Consider the following 16,812-nt stretch of genomic DNA (forward strand, 5'->3'; position numbering starts at 1 on the left):
TCCAAGGAGCCCCCAGCCTTGGTTGCCTGGCTTAGAGCCCCACTATCCCTCAGGATCTCTTCTCTGTCCTCTCTCCTACCCCCAGCCCAGATCTCCATGGTGGCCCCAACATCCCACGTCACTGGGAAGGGCGCATGGGGAGAAGAGGTGTCCCATCCCTAAGGCTCCCCAACTTCAGCAGTGGCATTCCTGAACGTCTGCCATGACTGTTTACCTTCATTCAGGTGGGTCGTTGCGACCTGTGACCCTAAGCACGCTTGGATCGATTCACCTCCTATCCCAGCTGTCAGGCTGCCCCTTTCTCTGGCCCCAGAGGCTGACTCCCTCAGCTACGTCTGCACTCTGCCTCTCCCAGTTCTCTCGCTACCCCCAACCCAGGCTCCGGGGGCAGAGAATAGGAGAAGTAGCCCGCGGCATACTAGCGCCACATGGCGCACACCCAGTCACACGTGTCTACGCAGTACACACATGTGTGTGATGTGGGCACCCACACGTACATTCACCAAACGTGTGTCCTTATGCACAGACCTGTGTGGAAAGGGGACACACCACACCACACAGCCACGCACGCCCTCACACACCCTGGCTCTCCGTGACTCAGCACACGCTAGGAGCACTCACTGCTCATGGAAACCCTCCTTCTCCGTGCCAGGCCGGGCTGAGCCCTTCACGAACACTCTGTCGTTTCACCCAGCTGTCAACCCACAGAGAAGGGGTTCCTTCCCACCTCTATAAAATGGGCAAAGAACCCAGGGAAACGAAGTGGATGCTTCAAGGTCACATATACAACCAGGAAATGCATAACAGGAACATCTAGCCCGGGATCCAGACCAACACCACCACCACTGGGACAGGTTGAAACAAGTAAGGGTTTAATCTTCTTACAGAACCAGATGCCAAAAGGGACAAGTACGCATGACAGTCAAGGCCTTTCCTTCACAATAACAAAGCAACTGCCCCAGATCCAGACATCACACCCACGTTCACAGCATGAAGATGGGTACAAGGCCACAAAATCTTCCCCAGGAGCCTCTCCATTGGCCTTGCTTATTTCACACTGACACACTGAGCAAGGGAGGCTGGGAAAGTGAGCAAAAGGACGGTCACGATGGGCTGGGAACCATCACCATCCGCCATCTGGGTCTGAGCACGCTGATACCCCAAACGAAATGGGATCTGTTTGCCAGGGGTCGGAGCAAGGAGCTGGCCACTGGTCAGCAATGACAGTCCCTGCCCCAGGCCCTGGGCTCTGTCCTTATTCCAGCTGGGCCCCCTCAGGGGTTGGAGATCCAGCTGAAGGAGCTCGGAATGGATGGCCCAGTGCTTGACCCCAGGGGAATGACAGAGACCAGAGCTGGGGGTGGAGGCCAGACCCCACCCCAGGGCCCATGTGATCCTCTGGAGGTTAGGAACCCTGAACCCCAACCCGCTTCAGGGGTTCTCTGTGCTTTTTCAGTTCAGCCACCCAAGGCCCATAGAAGCCCAGCCCCTGGGGCCTCTCAGGCCCTCCCCTGGTGCACTTGTTCTCTGGGCTGTCCAACCCACCTCCCAGAGGCCTAGGATGCCACGCCTTCACTGCCAGCCACCATCCAATCCTGGGTTGACCCACCACTCAGAGGCCTGGCCAGGGACTCCCCCACAAAAGGCGCTTGCCACAAGTCCCCAGGGCTGCCTGGGGAGACCAAGGACAACCAGAAGCCTCAGCCCAAATTTTGCCCCACTGTTCAGGGTTCATCTGGCCATCAGTTGTGGGCACCAAGGAGTATCTGGATAGAGGAGACAATGGAGGGAACGGAACCTGTGGAGAGACCAGAAATGGACAAGACGGTCATCCCGACTCGCACGCTCACTCCACGGGCTCCTAGGGGAGCCCATGTCACAGAGATGGTTTGGAACAGGATTTTTCCCCCTCAGCACCCTTACGATTTAGGGCTACATAAGTCTTTGTTGTGGGGTGCCCTATGCCTTGTCAAATGTTTACAGCACCCTAGGCCTCTTCCCATGAGAAGCCAGTAGAATCCTCCTGAGTCATCACCATCAAAAATGTCTCCAGACATTGCCAAATGTCCCCGGGAGGGGGGCGGGACTCATGGAAACCACCTGTTTAGAGAGAATCCAAAGGCCAGAGATGCCACGATGAGACCCCAGCTGAGGCCAGACTATCCAGTCACATGTATCTGAGTCCCCAGTCAGCTCCAGCCCTACAAGGCAGGAACCTTTGGATTCTAGAATCTTCAGGCTCAGAGAGAATTTCACATCTGCTCTTAAACCTCCTGATAGTCTAGCTATAGCTGTGCCCTTCCACTGATGAGGAGCTCACCCCATGAGAAGGCGGTTCCTTTCATCTGAGAAATGTGAATTTTTTTCCCTATACTGAGCCAAACTCTGTCTCCGTGTAATGTCTAACTTATTCAATGCAGCCCAGGCCGCAGGGCCCCTTAAACAGTCATGAGCCCTCTGCCCTCCCTACTGAAAAGGACCACTGAAGAGTATCAAAGAAACAGAGAGCCTACAAAAGCTCAAATAAAATTTTCCCATCAGGGCCTGAAGTTCTTCCCTTAGAACATCTCCTTTGCTCAGGGAAGACGCTTCAGTATTCCAGGAGCTCCTAAAGAATCCCAGAGGCCTGAGAGAGCCCTTCAGATCCACGACACCCAGCCTCCTTGTGCTCCAAATGGGGAGACTGAGGTCCAGAGAGAGCAAGGTATTCACCCAAGGTCACACAGCAATCCTGGGGGAGAGCAGAGACTGAAATCCACTCCCTGCACTCCCAGCTCTGTGCTGTCAGCCTCCAATGCCTTCCCTCCCTCCAGGTTCCCCTATGTTTGGACACCCAGACTCAGACCCCCAGCTCCGATCCTATAGTTTGAGCCCCTAGACTCACCTGGAAGGGTCCTCCTCGGGGGAGAAGGGGCCTTGTAGCTTAATGACATTGAGCTTCCCCTCAAAGACACCATAGCTGAGGGTGACCTGGGCAGAGAAAAGCAGAGAAGAAAATGAAGATTGGTGGGGTGTCCCACAGAGAACACCACAAGGGGGCAGTATTGGGGCAGAAGCAGGGAAAGCCCATAAGGCACTCTGAGGGGCGCAGAGAGCCTGCCTCTGCCCCTAACGTCCCACCTTTAGCACTCACTGAGGAGCCACCCCACTCTGCAGGAACTTCAAGCTTGTGGGGCCCTATCCCTAATTTGCATCCCCAGCAGTGGCCCTACGGAGAGGCTGGAAAAAATCCCTTGCCTACAGACTAGGAAACTGAGTCTCAAGAGGGGAAAGCACCCTTCCAGTAAATTCCATGCCTGGACAGCGGTTTCTTGAGACTCACTGTGGGGCCTTAGCACTCTGTCTCCTCCTGGACCCTTGGGATACTCCACACGCAATGAGGACATGGGCTAATGCCCCTTGTCGAGAAGCAGTCGACCACAGTGGTTAAAGCCTGTGGGCTTAGGGGCCACCCGGTCAGGGTTCAAATCCCCCACTGCCTAATGTTAACTGTGCCATGGTTAGTTCTGCTCTCTGGGCCTCAGTTTTTCCACCTACAGAATGGGAATGTTAGAGCTCCCCTCACACAAATGTTGGAAGGAAGCAGAGTTAAAGCAGATAAAGCCACGCACGGTGTCTGGCGTGGCGGGTATTCTAGAAATCCCTGCCATTAGGGTACCTGGTTTGGGCTGCCCAAAGTCTGCGCCCCTTTCCTGGCTTCAGCCCATCCGGTCTTACCGAGGCCAGCACTACAGCCCAGGTCCAGGCCTGGTGAATCCACACTAACTCCTGGCTCTGGGAGGGGATGGGTTGTGTGACACAAGCCGGCCTTCCACGAACACCAGCTCAGGCCTTCAGACCACTGAGCACCAGCCCTGGGATGTGGTGGAAGGAGGAGTGCTCTTCCTCGGGGTGGGGTGGAAACGTAGAGCTGCCATCTTGCCCCCCGAGGAGCGAGCCTCCCTCAGGGTGAGCCCAATGTCAGGGAAGACAGGCCAGAGTGGGGACAGTCTGGGCACACAGACTCAGCCAGAACTAGCAAGCAGCACCCAGCTTCCCAGGCCCATGAGCCCTTACATGTCCAACATACGGCCTGTGTTGCATTTGTGTCCCTCGCTACCAAAGGGTTCTGACTCACACTGTTGGGTGGCGGATCTCAGGGACCTTCCCAGCCAGGATCCCCTACAGGACTGGCCACCCAGAGGAGGACGGCCGCGGGCGCAAGACAGAGGCAGCTGGAACTCCGTAGAGCCGTTGCTTGCCAGGTGGTGGAATGGGGTCCCCCCCCAGCCAGACATTATGCCTGAGGTTTCCCACTAAGCACCTGCTCTCTCCCAGCAACATCTGGGTTAGAACAAAAGCAGGGGGGCAGCGGGCAGGTAAGCTCTGATGAAGGTGGGACAGCCAACAGGCAGAGTTGGAAAGGGCATGCCTGACCCCTTTGGAGGGATGCTGGGGGATGGAAAAGGGACAGGAGGGAGTGGAGAAGGCAGGAAGGGGAGCAGTTTGAACCTGAAGGTAAGCTCACGTGGTCCGTGTAGGTCGTTGCAGCTGGCACTGGGGACCAGACCAAGGAATTTGAGCATCATAAACGCTAACCCTTGAGGGCTGGTGGTGGAGAGGGCTGAGTCACGTGGGTCCATCTGAGGGTGTTTCCCACCTTGGGCCTCAGTTTCCCCCTCAGTAAGGAATACCTCCCCACACACATGCATCCCTCTCCTATCGCCCCAAGGCCAGTTCACCTGCTCTGGGAGCTGGGAAGCCCCCAGCAGCTGTAGGGTCTCCAAGTGGGAGTGGAAGAGGGGGCTGGGTTGCAGGCGGCCGCCTAGCTTGCACTCGACAATGTAGCCCACGGTGCAGTCGTCGGGCAACCGGATGAGGGCGGATGTTTCCACGAAGCGGGAGCCACTGAGAGAGAGAGCCGGGCACTGGTGAGTGGCACAGAGCTCACCCTGCCTCCCAGAAGGCCCTCCCTCCCAGGGAAAGATGGGTAGAGCAGAGCTCCAGCTCCAGCATCTGCATCCTGGGCACCAGGTGACTTCTGGCAAGCCACAAACCAGGGGAGCCTCAGCTTCCTCTTCTGCGAAATGGGTGTGATCATGGCCCTGCCCTCACTGGGCTATTGCGAAGTTCAAGGGGAAGAATGGCAAGAAGAAGCCTTTTATAAATGTATCCCTTCCTCTCTTTACATTCATTCACTCAGTCATTCATTGCTAAACTCCAGGAGCTACCTGTGTGCCAGGGACCGTGCTGGGGCTGCAGATACAGAGATGAGAAAGAAAAGGTTCCTGCCCTTGACAGTGGCCCCCATTCTGAAGGGAGACAGAGGAACACATCATTTCAGGGCAGGACTGGCTCTGAAGTCAGAGGAAAGCATGAGGCTTGGGAGACAGAGGGAGGGTAAGGTGGGCTTCCCAGAGGAGGCGGCACACTTTTGTCTTGCTTTTCATTTAATCATGGCAATGGCAGGCTTTAAACGGAGTCTTACAGAATGCACCAGAGTGAGCTAGATGTGGAGGAGGGAAGGGGCTGTGTCCCAGGGAAGGGCATCACCGGACTGCATACCCCATGAACACTCCTGGGGTCCGGGTTGGGCAGGCTGTCCTGCTGTATAGAATGCCTGACTGAGGGGCACAGTGGGTGCAGAAACCCAGCCTTCCCTTCTCATTCCAGGTTGTGCCCAAGGGCTGCACCTGCCCAAGGGGGGATACTTTTTCCAATTCACACAAATATACCATAAAAGTGGGCGGAAGCCCAGATGGGGGCACCAGGCCCAGGGAGGACCCCTGGTCACGTGTACACACCTGCTCTGGACATGCCCTATGACAGCATTACAGCTCCCAACTGGGGCCCGACATCCCCCCTGGAGGACCCCTCCCATCCAGGTTGGAACAGGCTGGAGTGGTGTAGTGGCAAAGCAGGCAGGCCTTGGAGTCAAAGCCAGCAGCTGAGTGACCTCAGACCTGGGTGACCTTGGACCATCACTTGCCCAACCTCTCAAGCTTCAGTCTCCTTAGCTGTGGAAACAAGACTGACAAGCAGTCAGTCTTGACGCCCTAGTGAAGTGCAGGTCCGGCTCAGAATGGGCCCCCAATATAAGGGAGCAATATGGATACTGTTGCTAATAACAACAGTTGCTAATAACAACAGCCTGTCCACGCAGCCCTCAAGAGGCCAGGTCTTTGCTACTTCCTCTCCAGAATACCAGTACCCTCATCCCATATTGGGGGCTTTGGCAACCCCCAGGATCCCCTTCGCTCGGGGACCTCTAGGGCTATCCCAGTTCAAAGGCCACCTCTTCCAGGAAGCCTTTCTCCTGGCCCCAAGCAGAAGGCCCTACTTCTTCCTTCCTCTGAACACCTCTACACTTGGCCTTCACCTCCCCTGTGACATGGGAGACTGGGTGCCAGCCCAATTGTTCACCCTCCTGCCAACCGTTAGCTATCATATTATCAGGTCCATTTTACAGATGGGGGCACTGAGGCTCGCAGGGATTACACAACTTGCCTGTGTGTGGCACAGTGCCCTGATGGCAGGATGGCAGGTGGCTTTCTCACCACTAACTGTGTAACTGTGACACAGCATGAATGAGAGGCAGGTTTCTCCTGAGCTCACTCTCAAGCCCTTCCTGCAGCAAAGGACCCTCCCATACACCAGGCCCTGCTCTCCACCACCCACCTGTGGGGCTTTGCTTACCTTGCCCACGGGGCCATCTTCAAAACCAGTTCGCGGTTGATGCAGAAGCCAGCACCCCCGGTGGCAAACCAGAACTGTACCAGCCTCTGGGGGGAGAGGTGGGGAGGGCCAAGGTGCAGGATGAGCCTGGGGGTGGGGGGCCACAGCTGGGCCCCCCTCCACTGGCAACCAGCATGACTCAAAACCTTTTTATTTCACCTTTCACTAAAGTCTTGCTACAGCTTGACATCATCATGCCCATTTTACAGACAAGAATACTGAGGCCCAAAGTCACATGGCTATTTAAGAGCGATGGAGTCACCAATTAGATGTAACCTATTTGTCCGCCGAGCACACCTTACCCCTTTCCCCAGAGGAATGCCCCCACCTCACCCCAAGTGGTTCAGGAGGGGCCATCAAATACAGCACCTGCTCCCCTGGGTCCCAGGAAGGGGGCAGGTGCCCCAGGAAGGGTAGATCGCAAGGCCACACCCCCTGACGCTGTGATTGGCCCAGTGACAGGCACATGACTTAGGCCAGCCAATCCAAGTTCTTCCCTGAGCTCCCTATGCTAGCTGGGAGGAAGAGACGCTTTCTACAGGGTCACCAGGCTTGGGAGCGGTACTCCTGAAATACCCCGTACCAAGCCACCTGCACTGGCCTCATCACTTCCAGCTCCAGGGACTGAGAAAGCTTTTCTGCACAAGGAGAGAATGAAGCTTCTCACGGAGTAAAGAGAGAAGGATGGGTAGGCCTATGAGCCCCCAAGGCCAGCAAACCCTTTGACATCTCAGTCTCAGGAACCCGTAACCTCCTTTGGGGTTTAAACCACTCTCTGCCCTGCTTCTCCAGGAGGCCTCGTGAAGTCACAACTCAAGAATTTCTCTAAGGCTCTGGCAAACTCTGGTCCCTTTCAGCTGTCCTATCTCTTGACCAAATTCCCTATGGTTACCTTCTCCCAAGTACACAGTTGGTGCTTAACTGATGCACATTGCATGGGGTTGGGTTATTTCCTATGATGCAGCAATGAGAAGAACCCGGGGCAGGAAGCTGGGAAGCCTGATTCTGTGGCCTCAGCCTCCTCCACTGCCCAGCTGTGTAACCAAGAGAAAGCCACCACTCCTCTCTGGGCCTCAGATTTGTCACCTTTGAGCACCCCTGCTCCAGTTCAGCCATCCCTGTGTCCTCCCCATAGGAGACCTCTATGAGCTGCTTCTGGAAATGCCGCCCTCTTGGACAGAGGTGTTCAGGCCTCTAAGCAGAATGAACAGGTTCTTAAGATCCTGACATACATTTGGTGCCCAATGAATGCTTGTTTAATGACCTATGGGTCCAGGGCTTCTCCTCCCAGATAATTAAAGGAACAACAGCAGTAACAGTAGACATGCCCAACCCTGAGCACTGACGTGCAGAGAAGGGAGGTCACCCGCCTGAGGTCCCACAGCTGGTACTGAGCCTGAGCCGGAAATCTTGCCCCCTTTTGCTATCTCCCCCCACACCACATAGCCTGGGGGGAACCCCAGAATCCAAACAGGCTAGGACACTTTGGGGCAGAGTCTAGGAATCCCGCCAGGGTGCATGGGTATTAGTGCCTATTGAGGGGTTGGGGCCTGGGTGTCCCCAGCAGGTACTGAACCTCCCCAAGAAGAAGGCCCCGAGATGAAGGCTGAGCTGGGTTGGGTTGGGTACTGACTGCTGATACTCACTAGTGTCATCACGTGCCAGATCCCATTCCAAGCACTTGGGTACGTGACCTCATTGAATTGTTCCCCTTTCTGCTCACAACAACCCTTTAGGTGGGGATGGTTATCATCCATTTTGCAGATGAGGAAACTAAGGCACAAAAGAGTGGGGTGACTTGAGCAAAGGTCGGGAAGCCAGGAGGTGGCAGAGCTGGTGTATGAAGCCAGGGAACCAGTCTCCAGAATGGCGTTCTCAACCCCTACAGCCAAGCATGTGGCGGTGTGGGGGCCTGGGGCACCCCTTGCTCACCGGGAGTCGACTTACACACACACCCGTAACCAGGGCCCAAGAGGATTTAATTAGAGCTCAGAGGCCGATTATCCGCTGATAATTAAGGTTGTGTGTTTCCTACTCTTGGTTTCCCTAACGAAGCAGATGGTGAGCAGGGGTGGTAGAGAGCCCCACTGCGGCCCAGCTCCTGCTCCACGTGCTGTCTCGAGAGAGGGGCACCCTCTGACTAGCCTTTTCCCTGGGGCCAAGGGAGCCCTCTAGGGGCCTGGGCCACACCAATGCCAGAAGCCTGGTGGGTCCTGGGGACCAGGAGAGAACCACGCTCCATACTTACACTACAAAATTCTTCCCTGTTCAGCTGAAAGTCCAATTTAACTGTTATCCTGATTTTTGGCTTGTTTCCTAAATCTCACAGCCCTCATTAGCGTCCATCTAGATCTGGAGCTGAAGCTGGTGCTGGGGACCCCATTGTGCCGGGTGTCACCTCTTTAGTTGCCAGTCAGTGAAGTCCGGACAAAGGAGGGGTACAGAGGGGCGGGGAGAGCTCAGGGGGTGGGGGGCAGCGCAATTTACCACAAGGCCCAACGGTATCCGGCATCTGAACAGTCTGTACAACTGCCTTACAATATCAGGGGCTGGGAGCCCTGTCATGGAGCCGGAGCCTCAGCTCACCATCCCCACCCCCCCACCCCACCCCAACCCCACCCCCACATCCCTGTCACTGTGTGACCAGAAGGAGCCGCTGCTCCTCAGTGACTGAGGCCCTACAGTATGCCAGAGTCTGCGCCTCACCGGTAACATCTCAGTCTCCCCATTTCACAGAGAAGACAGGATAGGTGGTGAAGTCAGCAACCCAAACACAGCGAGGAGACCAAATAGGAAAGCCAGAAAACCCACCTGGCTCCGCCCCCACACGGCCCCACCCCACATGGCCCCGCCCCACACGGCCCCGCCCCACACGGCCCCGCCCCACATGGCTCCGCCCCACATGGCTCCGCCCCATATGGCCCCGCCCCCGGTGTCCCCGCCCCCATATGGCTCTGCCCATGGTCAACGCATGAAGGAGGAAGGAGGAAGGAAGGGAGCAAGGGACCCACCGTGCGGTTGTGGGGCCTGGGCTCAGAAGCTCGGATAGGCCGGTTCAGGCTGGGCCGGCCTATGTAGACGTCGCGAGTCTGTGGGAAGGCTTTCAGCAGCTTCAGCAGTGCCCTTGGGTTCACGTAGTTGTCATCATCCACGTGGCAGAACCACCTGTGGGGACAGAAAGGGGATGGGAAGCTTGGAGGAGGGTTCCCAAGGGCTGAGGGCTAGCCAGACTCCCCCTGTCCCCCCCCGTAAGTCAGTCAGCAAAATTAGGCAGGGAGAGAGTAGCTAACACCGAAGGCCCATGCCTTATGTGAGCTCCTGAGGAAAGCGTGCCCGCTTAACAGGTGGTGACAGAGGCTCAGAAAGGTTTAGACACCTGCCCAAGGTCACACAGTCTGTAAATGGCAAGATTTGAACCCAGACCGTCTGCCCAGAGACAGACCCCAGAAGGCCCTTACATGCTTAAATTCATAGGACCCAGCTGACTTCACTTTTTTGTCACAACACCTATTCAGGAACTAGACTGAGGCAAAGGTCACACTTGCCCTCAGAGACCCAGGTGCACTCACCGCAGCCTGCTGGCCAAGAAGGTGTCAAACTCAGCAGCCATCTTGCAGGACAGGGCGGGGTGACTGTGCTCAGCAGAGCAGTTGGTGACCACGAGGTGGGACCCTGAAAAGTGGGGACAAGTCAGGGGACCCTGCCCAGGTCCTCCCTGCAGCCCTGCCCACCGTGAGAATGAAGAGCAAGACCCCACCCATTCTCATTTTACACATGGGGAAACAGACGCCAGGGAGGGCTGACTCTCCCAGGACCCCAGAGCTAATGAATGGGAGGCTAGGCTGGGACCCAAGTGTCCAGGGTACTGTCCAGGACAGCTGCTCCTCATGCCACACCCACTTCCAGGAAAGAAGCCTGCTCCCCTCCCGACATGGCAAAGGAGGGCAGCCCTGTTTCCTGGGGACCCGGGACCAGGGGACAGCCACACCAGCTTTCCCTAGAAACAACTGAGGAGTCTCCACCCCCATCTGGAGTTACCCAGTCTCTCCTGGAGGCCTTCATCTGGGCTGTCAGTGAAGACAAACGTCTAAGAAGGAGAAAGAAGGAGGAGTCAGGACCCGAGTCGGCCAAGGGCAGCCCACAGCCACGCCCTTGCTAAAACACGGGTCCAGAGCTGTGGCCTCCATCAGTGACAGACACACAACCCCAACGTCATCACTGACTCCTTTCAGACACTATGACTTTCTCAGCTACCCCCACAAGACACACAACACAGCCTCCCAGCACGCACCACCCACTGTGTCACCTGCACGAGCACCCTTATAGACCAGCGCCCATGGAGACCCTCCCAGAGCCACACCGTCCTCTATCCCACACACATACACACACTGCAGTCCCACTTGGCCCCTCCATCACCACACTTACACAACCCAAGACACTTTGTCAGGAGACAGACTTTACGTGGGAAGACCCACGCCCTGGGGCACCACACCAGCCTGGGGAGTCAGTCGTGTCTCTCCATAGCCACATCGGCTGCCCCAGGGCAGGTGCGGGGTCCTTACACATCTCAGAAGTTTTACATCGCAATCCAACCCCAGCTCTGATGACCTCCCTGAACCTCGAGCCAGGTGATCTGTTCCCCTCACAGAGGGCAATGCTCTTCCCCTCACAAGATGGCTAAGGGACAGACTATGGTTGTACAGTTGGAAACTGGTGAGTTGGGATTCAGACCCACAGGTCTTGGAACACCCCCAACCCTGGGCAGGGAGAGGCCGCTCAGGCCCTAGATAAATTGAACACAAACTGAACGAGAGACAAATTAGAGGTCGCTTGGGGCCAGACGGAACGCAGCTGGGGACCCATCTAACCCCCATTCCACGCCCTGCCCAGTACATGTCCCTTTCCCTGCCTGAGCAGGTCCTCTCATCTGCCAAGCACAGCAAGAGCCTCCTCTGACCCATAGGGGGCCCTGCCCAGACCCTGGACAATTTTGAATTCTTTCCAAGGGAGGACCAAGGAAAAAGCATCCCACCTGTTGAAAGGCCCTCCGCCCCCCCGGGGCTGGCCCTGTCCTCCTTCCAGACTCAGGGCCTCCAACTGCATGCCCCTCCCTGCTCAGCCACAAACTTCTCCCTGGTTTCCAGGAACCAGCTCTTCAGATCAGATTGAACCCTGCCTTGAGCCTCAGTTTACCTGGCTGGAAAATGGGGACTAGGGGTAGCTGTGATGGTAAAGTGAGATGATGTGAGAAAGGAGAAGAAAGAGGTGGCAGTGAAGCCAGGCTCCGCTTCCTATCTTGAGGGAAACTGAGGCATCGGTGGCCAGAAGCCAGGGTTGGGCACAGGAAGGGGCACAAAGGAAGAAGTCCTGTCTCCCCAGGGCCTATAACCATGGGCCTTCTGAGCTACTTACTATCTTCCAATGGATTCGTGCAAGATCTTCAGATCTGTTCTCTTGTTGGCACCAAAACCAGATAATACCCATATTCACCACCCGCCTAGTGCCTTCTGTGTCTCCTACTGCCCTTGGGATAAAGGCCACCTCCTAAGTGTGGCCATGAGGGTCCACCCAGCCCCTGGGCCTGATGCAGCCTATCTTGCCACTTCCTGCCCCACCCCTCTTTTAAACCCAAAGGTTTTTCAGTTCCCCAAATGTGCCACACACATGCACACTCCTCTGAGCCTTTGCTCATGCTGTGCCCGTTTCTTGTCCCCTAAGTCCTAGTTCAGTCGCCGCTTCCTCCAGGAAGCCTTCCCTGACACCCCTCCCATGTGTCCCTCAGCCACCTGTTCTTCCTGATGGTAAGTAACAGCAGCCCCTCAGTTACAGAAATCTGTCCTTTGGACTCTCCCACAGTGAGAGAGACAGTGACATCCTGAAGGGCACAGGCCTGGTCTGCTTTATCTCCCTGTGCCAGTACCCAGCTCACCTCCGAGAGGCCTGGGCAGCACCCACCTCCTCAGTAGCCCCTCCCTGGGATGTGTCTCCTGCCTTCAGATTTAGAGAACACTGGAGGTCCTCGGATATCCCTGGAGAAAGTGCTGGCGGCCCGACACTGGCCCTCTTCTTTGTCCCATCCACTGCCTCAGCAACGCTATCCTGCCTCTCAGCATTCAGCCCCATCAAGAAGACATCAAACCCCACGGCAACCACAGTTTCTCCCTGGGTGCCTCAGATTCAGTGGCCCAGCTCCCCCCAGACCTGTGCCCCTCTGGGTGCTCCCCATCTTGCTGGGTCCCAGCACCTTGGGGTCACCATGCCTCCTCTCTTCCTCACCCAGGATGCCAGCTCTCCACAGCAGCGAGCATGGCCAGCGGTGGCCCAGCCCCTCCATGGTCCTCTCCTGCCGGCTTTGCTGCTGTCACCTTTGCCCTGGTCTCCCAACTCTGTCCTGCCCTCACCCCAAGTCTGTTTTCAACACAACCCCCCGGGGAGCCAAGGAAAGAAATCAGGCCTTTCTTGCCCTGCTCCCTGGCAAACTTTTGCCACCAAACAGCCGTCAGACGTTGGAACTCTCTGGAGTTTGGAGCACGGGCCAAATGGGTCAGGGCATACTTGCTGATGGATGAATGAGCCCGAATCAGTGGGGAAGTGGGGGGTTCCTGCAGCAGGGCTGGGGGCTGGGCGGGGCGCGTGAGGCTGGCGTTCCAGTCCCCGGGAACCCTGAGATTGGCACAGAGCAGTGGGCAGAGTTTCCTCTGAGCCAAGGGTTGCATTTAATTTGTTTGAGGAGACTCTGACAATGGTTAAAACCTCACAGGAAAACAAAAGGCCAGGCAGCCCGCTGGGGTCAGAGGAGGGGGGCTGGGGGCCATCTGCTGGAAGATGTGAGGCAGGCACTGCGGTCCCACCCCCAACCCACTGCACTCGAGGGGTCTGCAGGGGAGGGAAAGTTCTCCCCACTGATCACAAAACGGGCCTCCCCCAGCCCGCCCCCTCTGCCTGGGACAAAGGCCACACGAGCCCCAGCCTGCCGCAACAAAGGCCCACCTGCCACCCGCCTGCCCTTAACCAGCTGGGGCGGGCGCCCAGCCCTGGAGTTAACCAGCTCAGGCCCGCTCCTGATGGCAGAGCTAAGAGAGGCTCTGAGACCCTCCTGTCCCGTGCAGATGGGGAAACTGAGGGCTGAAAAGGGGAGGGCCTCGGCCAAGGTCGCAGAGAGAGATGAGCCAAAGGATAGAGACAAAGGGGCCCCAGACGAGGTGTGGTGCGGTAAGAATGTGTCTTCCCTGTCTCCCTTCCTCTTCCTCAATGCAAGCATCCTTCCTGTTCTCAACTCTGCATAAAGGACAAGTTTTCTAGACTCTGTCCCTTTGTGCTGGGGTGGGGGTTGTGCAACTGAGTGAATTCATCTCCTACCTCAATCCCTCCCTCTCGTGGCTGTCGTGGGGGTGAAAGGGAGCGAGGCATCTGATGGGCAGCCCCTGGGGTACTGAACCGCTGACAGCTCCTCCCACTGCCTGCCTAGCTGGCATGTGGGATTGAGCTCGAGACACAGAATGGGTGGCTGCTTCCTCTCCTTTGCTGACCTGGTCCTGCCAGGGTCACCCAGGCTGGGGGCCCAAGGACCCTCTCCTGTAAGCCGAGTGATGAGGCAGCTCCAGGATCCTGGGTCTCAGCAGAGAAAGAAGGGTCCCAGCCGGGAGGAGGGGGCTGGCTTCCCCTGGGCTCTGCGCCACTAGGCCTTTCGCATGACGCTGACAAGCACTTCCCCTCTCTGGCCTCAGTTTCCTCATCCGGGGCAAGGGCACCACCATGGTGATCAAGACAAGGCAGGAAGGGGCCTCAGATCACGTGAGGCAGGCTCCCGGGTACACAGACACAGCACCATAAACAGGAAGGTCTGCGGGGAGGGCCAGACTCGGCGGCTTCCGCAGGAGGAACCGGAATCTCCCCCAAGATGAGAAGCAGCGCGGGGGCCCCAGGGAAGAACCTGGGTGCTGGCGTCCCACTGGAGGAAGGGTTAGATAGGGTGCTAGAACATCATGGTCAGGAAATCGGGGGTGGGGTGCCCTCGTCCCAGAAGGCCCTGGGCTCCTATAGACATCACCTTCCCTACTCCTTGGTCTCCCAGGAGCCCCCAGTCCCCTCCAAAGGCCTAGTCACTTCCTCCCACTGAGCCAGTCACCCGTAGTAGTGTGTGTGTAAAGCTCTGTGTGTGTGTAAAGCCTTCACCTTCCCCAGAGATGGTTCCCTAAATCACTGACTTGGCTTGGGGAGGGCACGGGGTCTGGGGAGGGCAAGAGCCAGAGGGACTCAGCTTGTCCCCAGAAAGACACAAGTCACGCACCCCTGTCATCCACACACGTCTTGTCATGGCCCATCTAAGGCGGATACCGGGCTCCATGCAGAGGCACATGCACACACACACACGCATGCACACACACACACACACATACTCACATGCTGGGCACACCTCTAACCTCTCCCCGCCATTGCTCCCTCGCTTGCCCACCCCCTCAGAGCGGACCTCCTCGCTCCGTCCCAAACTGCCCCACAGGAAAGGAGCACAGGAGATGAGGCGCAGCTGCGCTGGGCACGCCCTGGGGCCCAGGGCTGTCAGGAATTCTGAAAGGATGCCCCCCCCGCCCCGCCCCTCTCCGCCCAAAAGGCGACCCCCAGACCTTCCCCTCCTCAGCGGCTCAGTGCCTGTTCCCCGCACCCCAGCACAGCCAGAGCCGCCGGGGCCTGCACTGGGGACAGCCTGGCCTGGGCACACATCAGAGTCAGGACCTCACAGAGGTCTCTACCCCAGCCTCCCGGAATCTCCTGCTGGCCCCATCGCCAGGCTGGGCTAAGGTGGGCAGGAGCAAACCGGTGCTAGAACAGCCAGGGACGAGAGGGACCCCCAGGAGTCTGGGGCAGGGCCCGGGCTGGCCCCTGAAAGATAGGGAGCAGGGGTCCTGAGGAGAACCTGGCTCCAGGGCCAGCGAGGGGCACAGGCAGGACGGCAGGATTCCCTGATCCCAGGAGGAGAGAGAAATGGGAAGACAAGCGCAGATAGGGCAGGTGGGCAGGTGGCTTCTCCCTGGAGGCCACCAGGGACCCCAGCCCAAAAGAAAGGCCTCCAGGCATCCCTCAGGCCAGGGCCCACTCCTGGGGCCCAGAGTTGCCCACTTGTCACCTGTTCCCTGGTCCTGGAGACCCACGTGTCGAGCAGCAGCTCCAGGCGGGAGCGGTGGAAGGCTCGGGTCGTCTTGACTGCAATGAAGACATCGTGCAGCTGCAGCTCATGGGGCAGAGGGCTTGGCGGGCACAGCCTGGGGGTCTCCTGCACGCCCTGTGGGGACAGGCTCGAGTGGTACCGTAGGGAGAGGAGCCCCATGCACAGAAGGGTGAGGAGGGCTCCCGCCAGGCCCCGGAGGAGGCGGCACTGCATTGGCCCTGGGACCCCAGACAGCTCAGCCCCCGAATCCCCGCCGGACAGGGAGGTGAGGCTGGTTCGTCGGGGGCCCCGGCCAAGGCAAAAGTCTGGTAGGCATGGGGGGCAGGCGAGGAGGGGAGAGGTGGGGACTAGTGCTCTGGCCCCGGAGGCCAAGCCCCGGCGGCCCCGCCGCCGCCGCCGGCCCTCCCCACCTGCTCCCGACGAGCTCCCGCCCGGCTTTGGGACGCCTGGCCCCGCCCCTGCCTCCCGCGCAGCCCGAGGGGCGGGGCCGGCCCCGGGGAGCCCCAGAGGTGGCCAGAGAAGGCTCCGCTGAAGGGACAGCCCCAGGCCCGGCCGCCGGCCAGCTGCTGCAGTGGGGGTGGGGACAACAAACCCTCCGTGCCCCATGGAAGGGAGGGGCCTTCCAGCCTCCCCACTCCCCAGAGGCTGTCGCTTAGCTCGTTCAACACGCATTGTTTTTTGGTGTCCTGCTCTCCAGCCTCTCAGCTTTTGCTCACACTGTACCTCCTCCTGGATGCCCTCCCCCATCCTCCCCATTGTCACCCGTGTTCCTTTCACCCAGCATCATACTTTTTGGACGTTAAGGCTCAGCTCAAGGGTTCCCGCCTCTAGAAAGCCTTCCCTGATGCCCCCCTCCCAACCTCCAGGGCACCCACAGTAGTTGGCTCTGCTCCTTGGCTCTTGACAACAGCTCGAGCATTGCTAGTCCCAAT

At 58.0% G+C, this 16,812-nt stretch overlaps 1 protein-coding gene across 3 annotated transcripts; it reads right to left on the reverse strand.

The window, feature by feature from the left end:
• Window positions 1-889: 889 nt before the first annotated feature.
• Window positions 890-16,324, reverse strand: MFNG (MFNG O-fucosylpeptide 3-beta-N-acetylglucosaminyltransferase). 3 transcript variants are annotated; one of them, XM_032836607.1, is made up of 8 exons: window positions 15,839-16,324; window positions 10,753-10,801; window positions 10,284-10,386; window positions 9,726-9,879; window positions 6,676-6,761; window positions 4,722-4,887; window positions 2,885-2,970; window positions 890-1,079 (listed from the first exon to the last, which is right to left on the reverse strand). In XM_032836607.1, exons 1-8 carry the CDS (start codon window positions 16,091-16,093, stop codon window positions 923-925), a joined length of 1,056 nt encoding a protein of 351 aa, XP_032692498.1. In that variant the 5' UTR covers window positions 16,094-16,324; the 3' UTR covers window positions 890-922. The 3 variants fall into 3 exon arrangements, with proteins under 3 accessions (XP_032692498.1, XP_032692499.1, XP_032692500.1); XM_032836608.1 differs by having other exon boundaries at window positions 961-1,798; window positions 15,839-16,323; XM_032836609.1 differs by lacking the exon at window positions 4,722-4,887 and having other exon boundaries at window positions 961-1,798.
• Window positions 16,325-16,812: the final 488 nt, after the last annotated feature.

Source organism: Lontra canadensis, unplaced genomic scaffold, assembly GCF_010015895.1.
Source record: "Lontra canadensis isolate GAN:19392208 unplaced genomic scaffold, GSC_riverotter_1.0 scaffold93, whole genome shotgun sequence".
Lineage (NCBI taxonomy): Eukaryota > Metazoa > Chordata > Mammalia > Carnivora > Mustelidae > Lontra > Lontra canadensis.

Coding starts and splice junctions, on each gene's coding strand:
- MFNG (XM_032836607.1), bottom strand. CDS start 16,093: ATGCAGTGCCGCCTCCTCCGGGGCCTGGCGGGAGCCCTCCTCACCCTT. Junction 10,802..15,838: donor TCTCCAGGACCAGGGAACAG/GTGACAAGTGGG, acceptor TCTCCTTCTTAG/ACGTTTGTCTTCACTGACAG. Junction 9,880..10,283: donor TTCTTGGCCAGCAGGCTGCG/GTGAGTGCACCT, acceptor CTGTCCCCACAG/GTGGTTCTGCCACGTGGATG.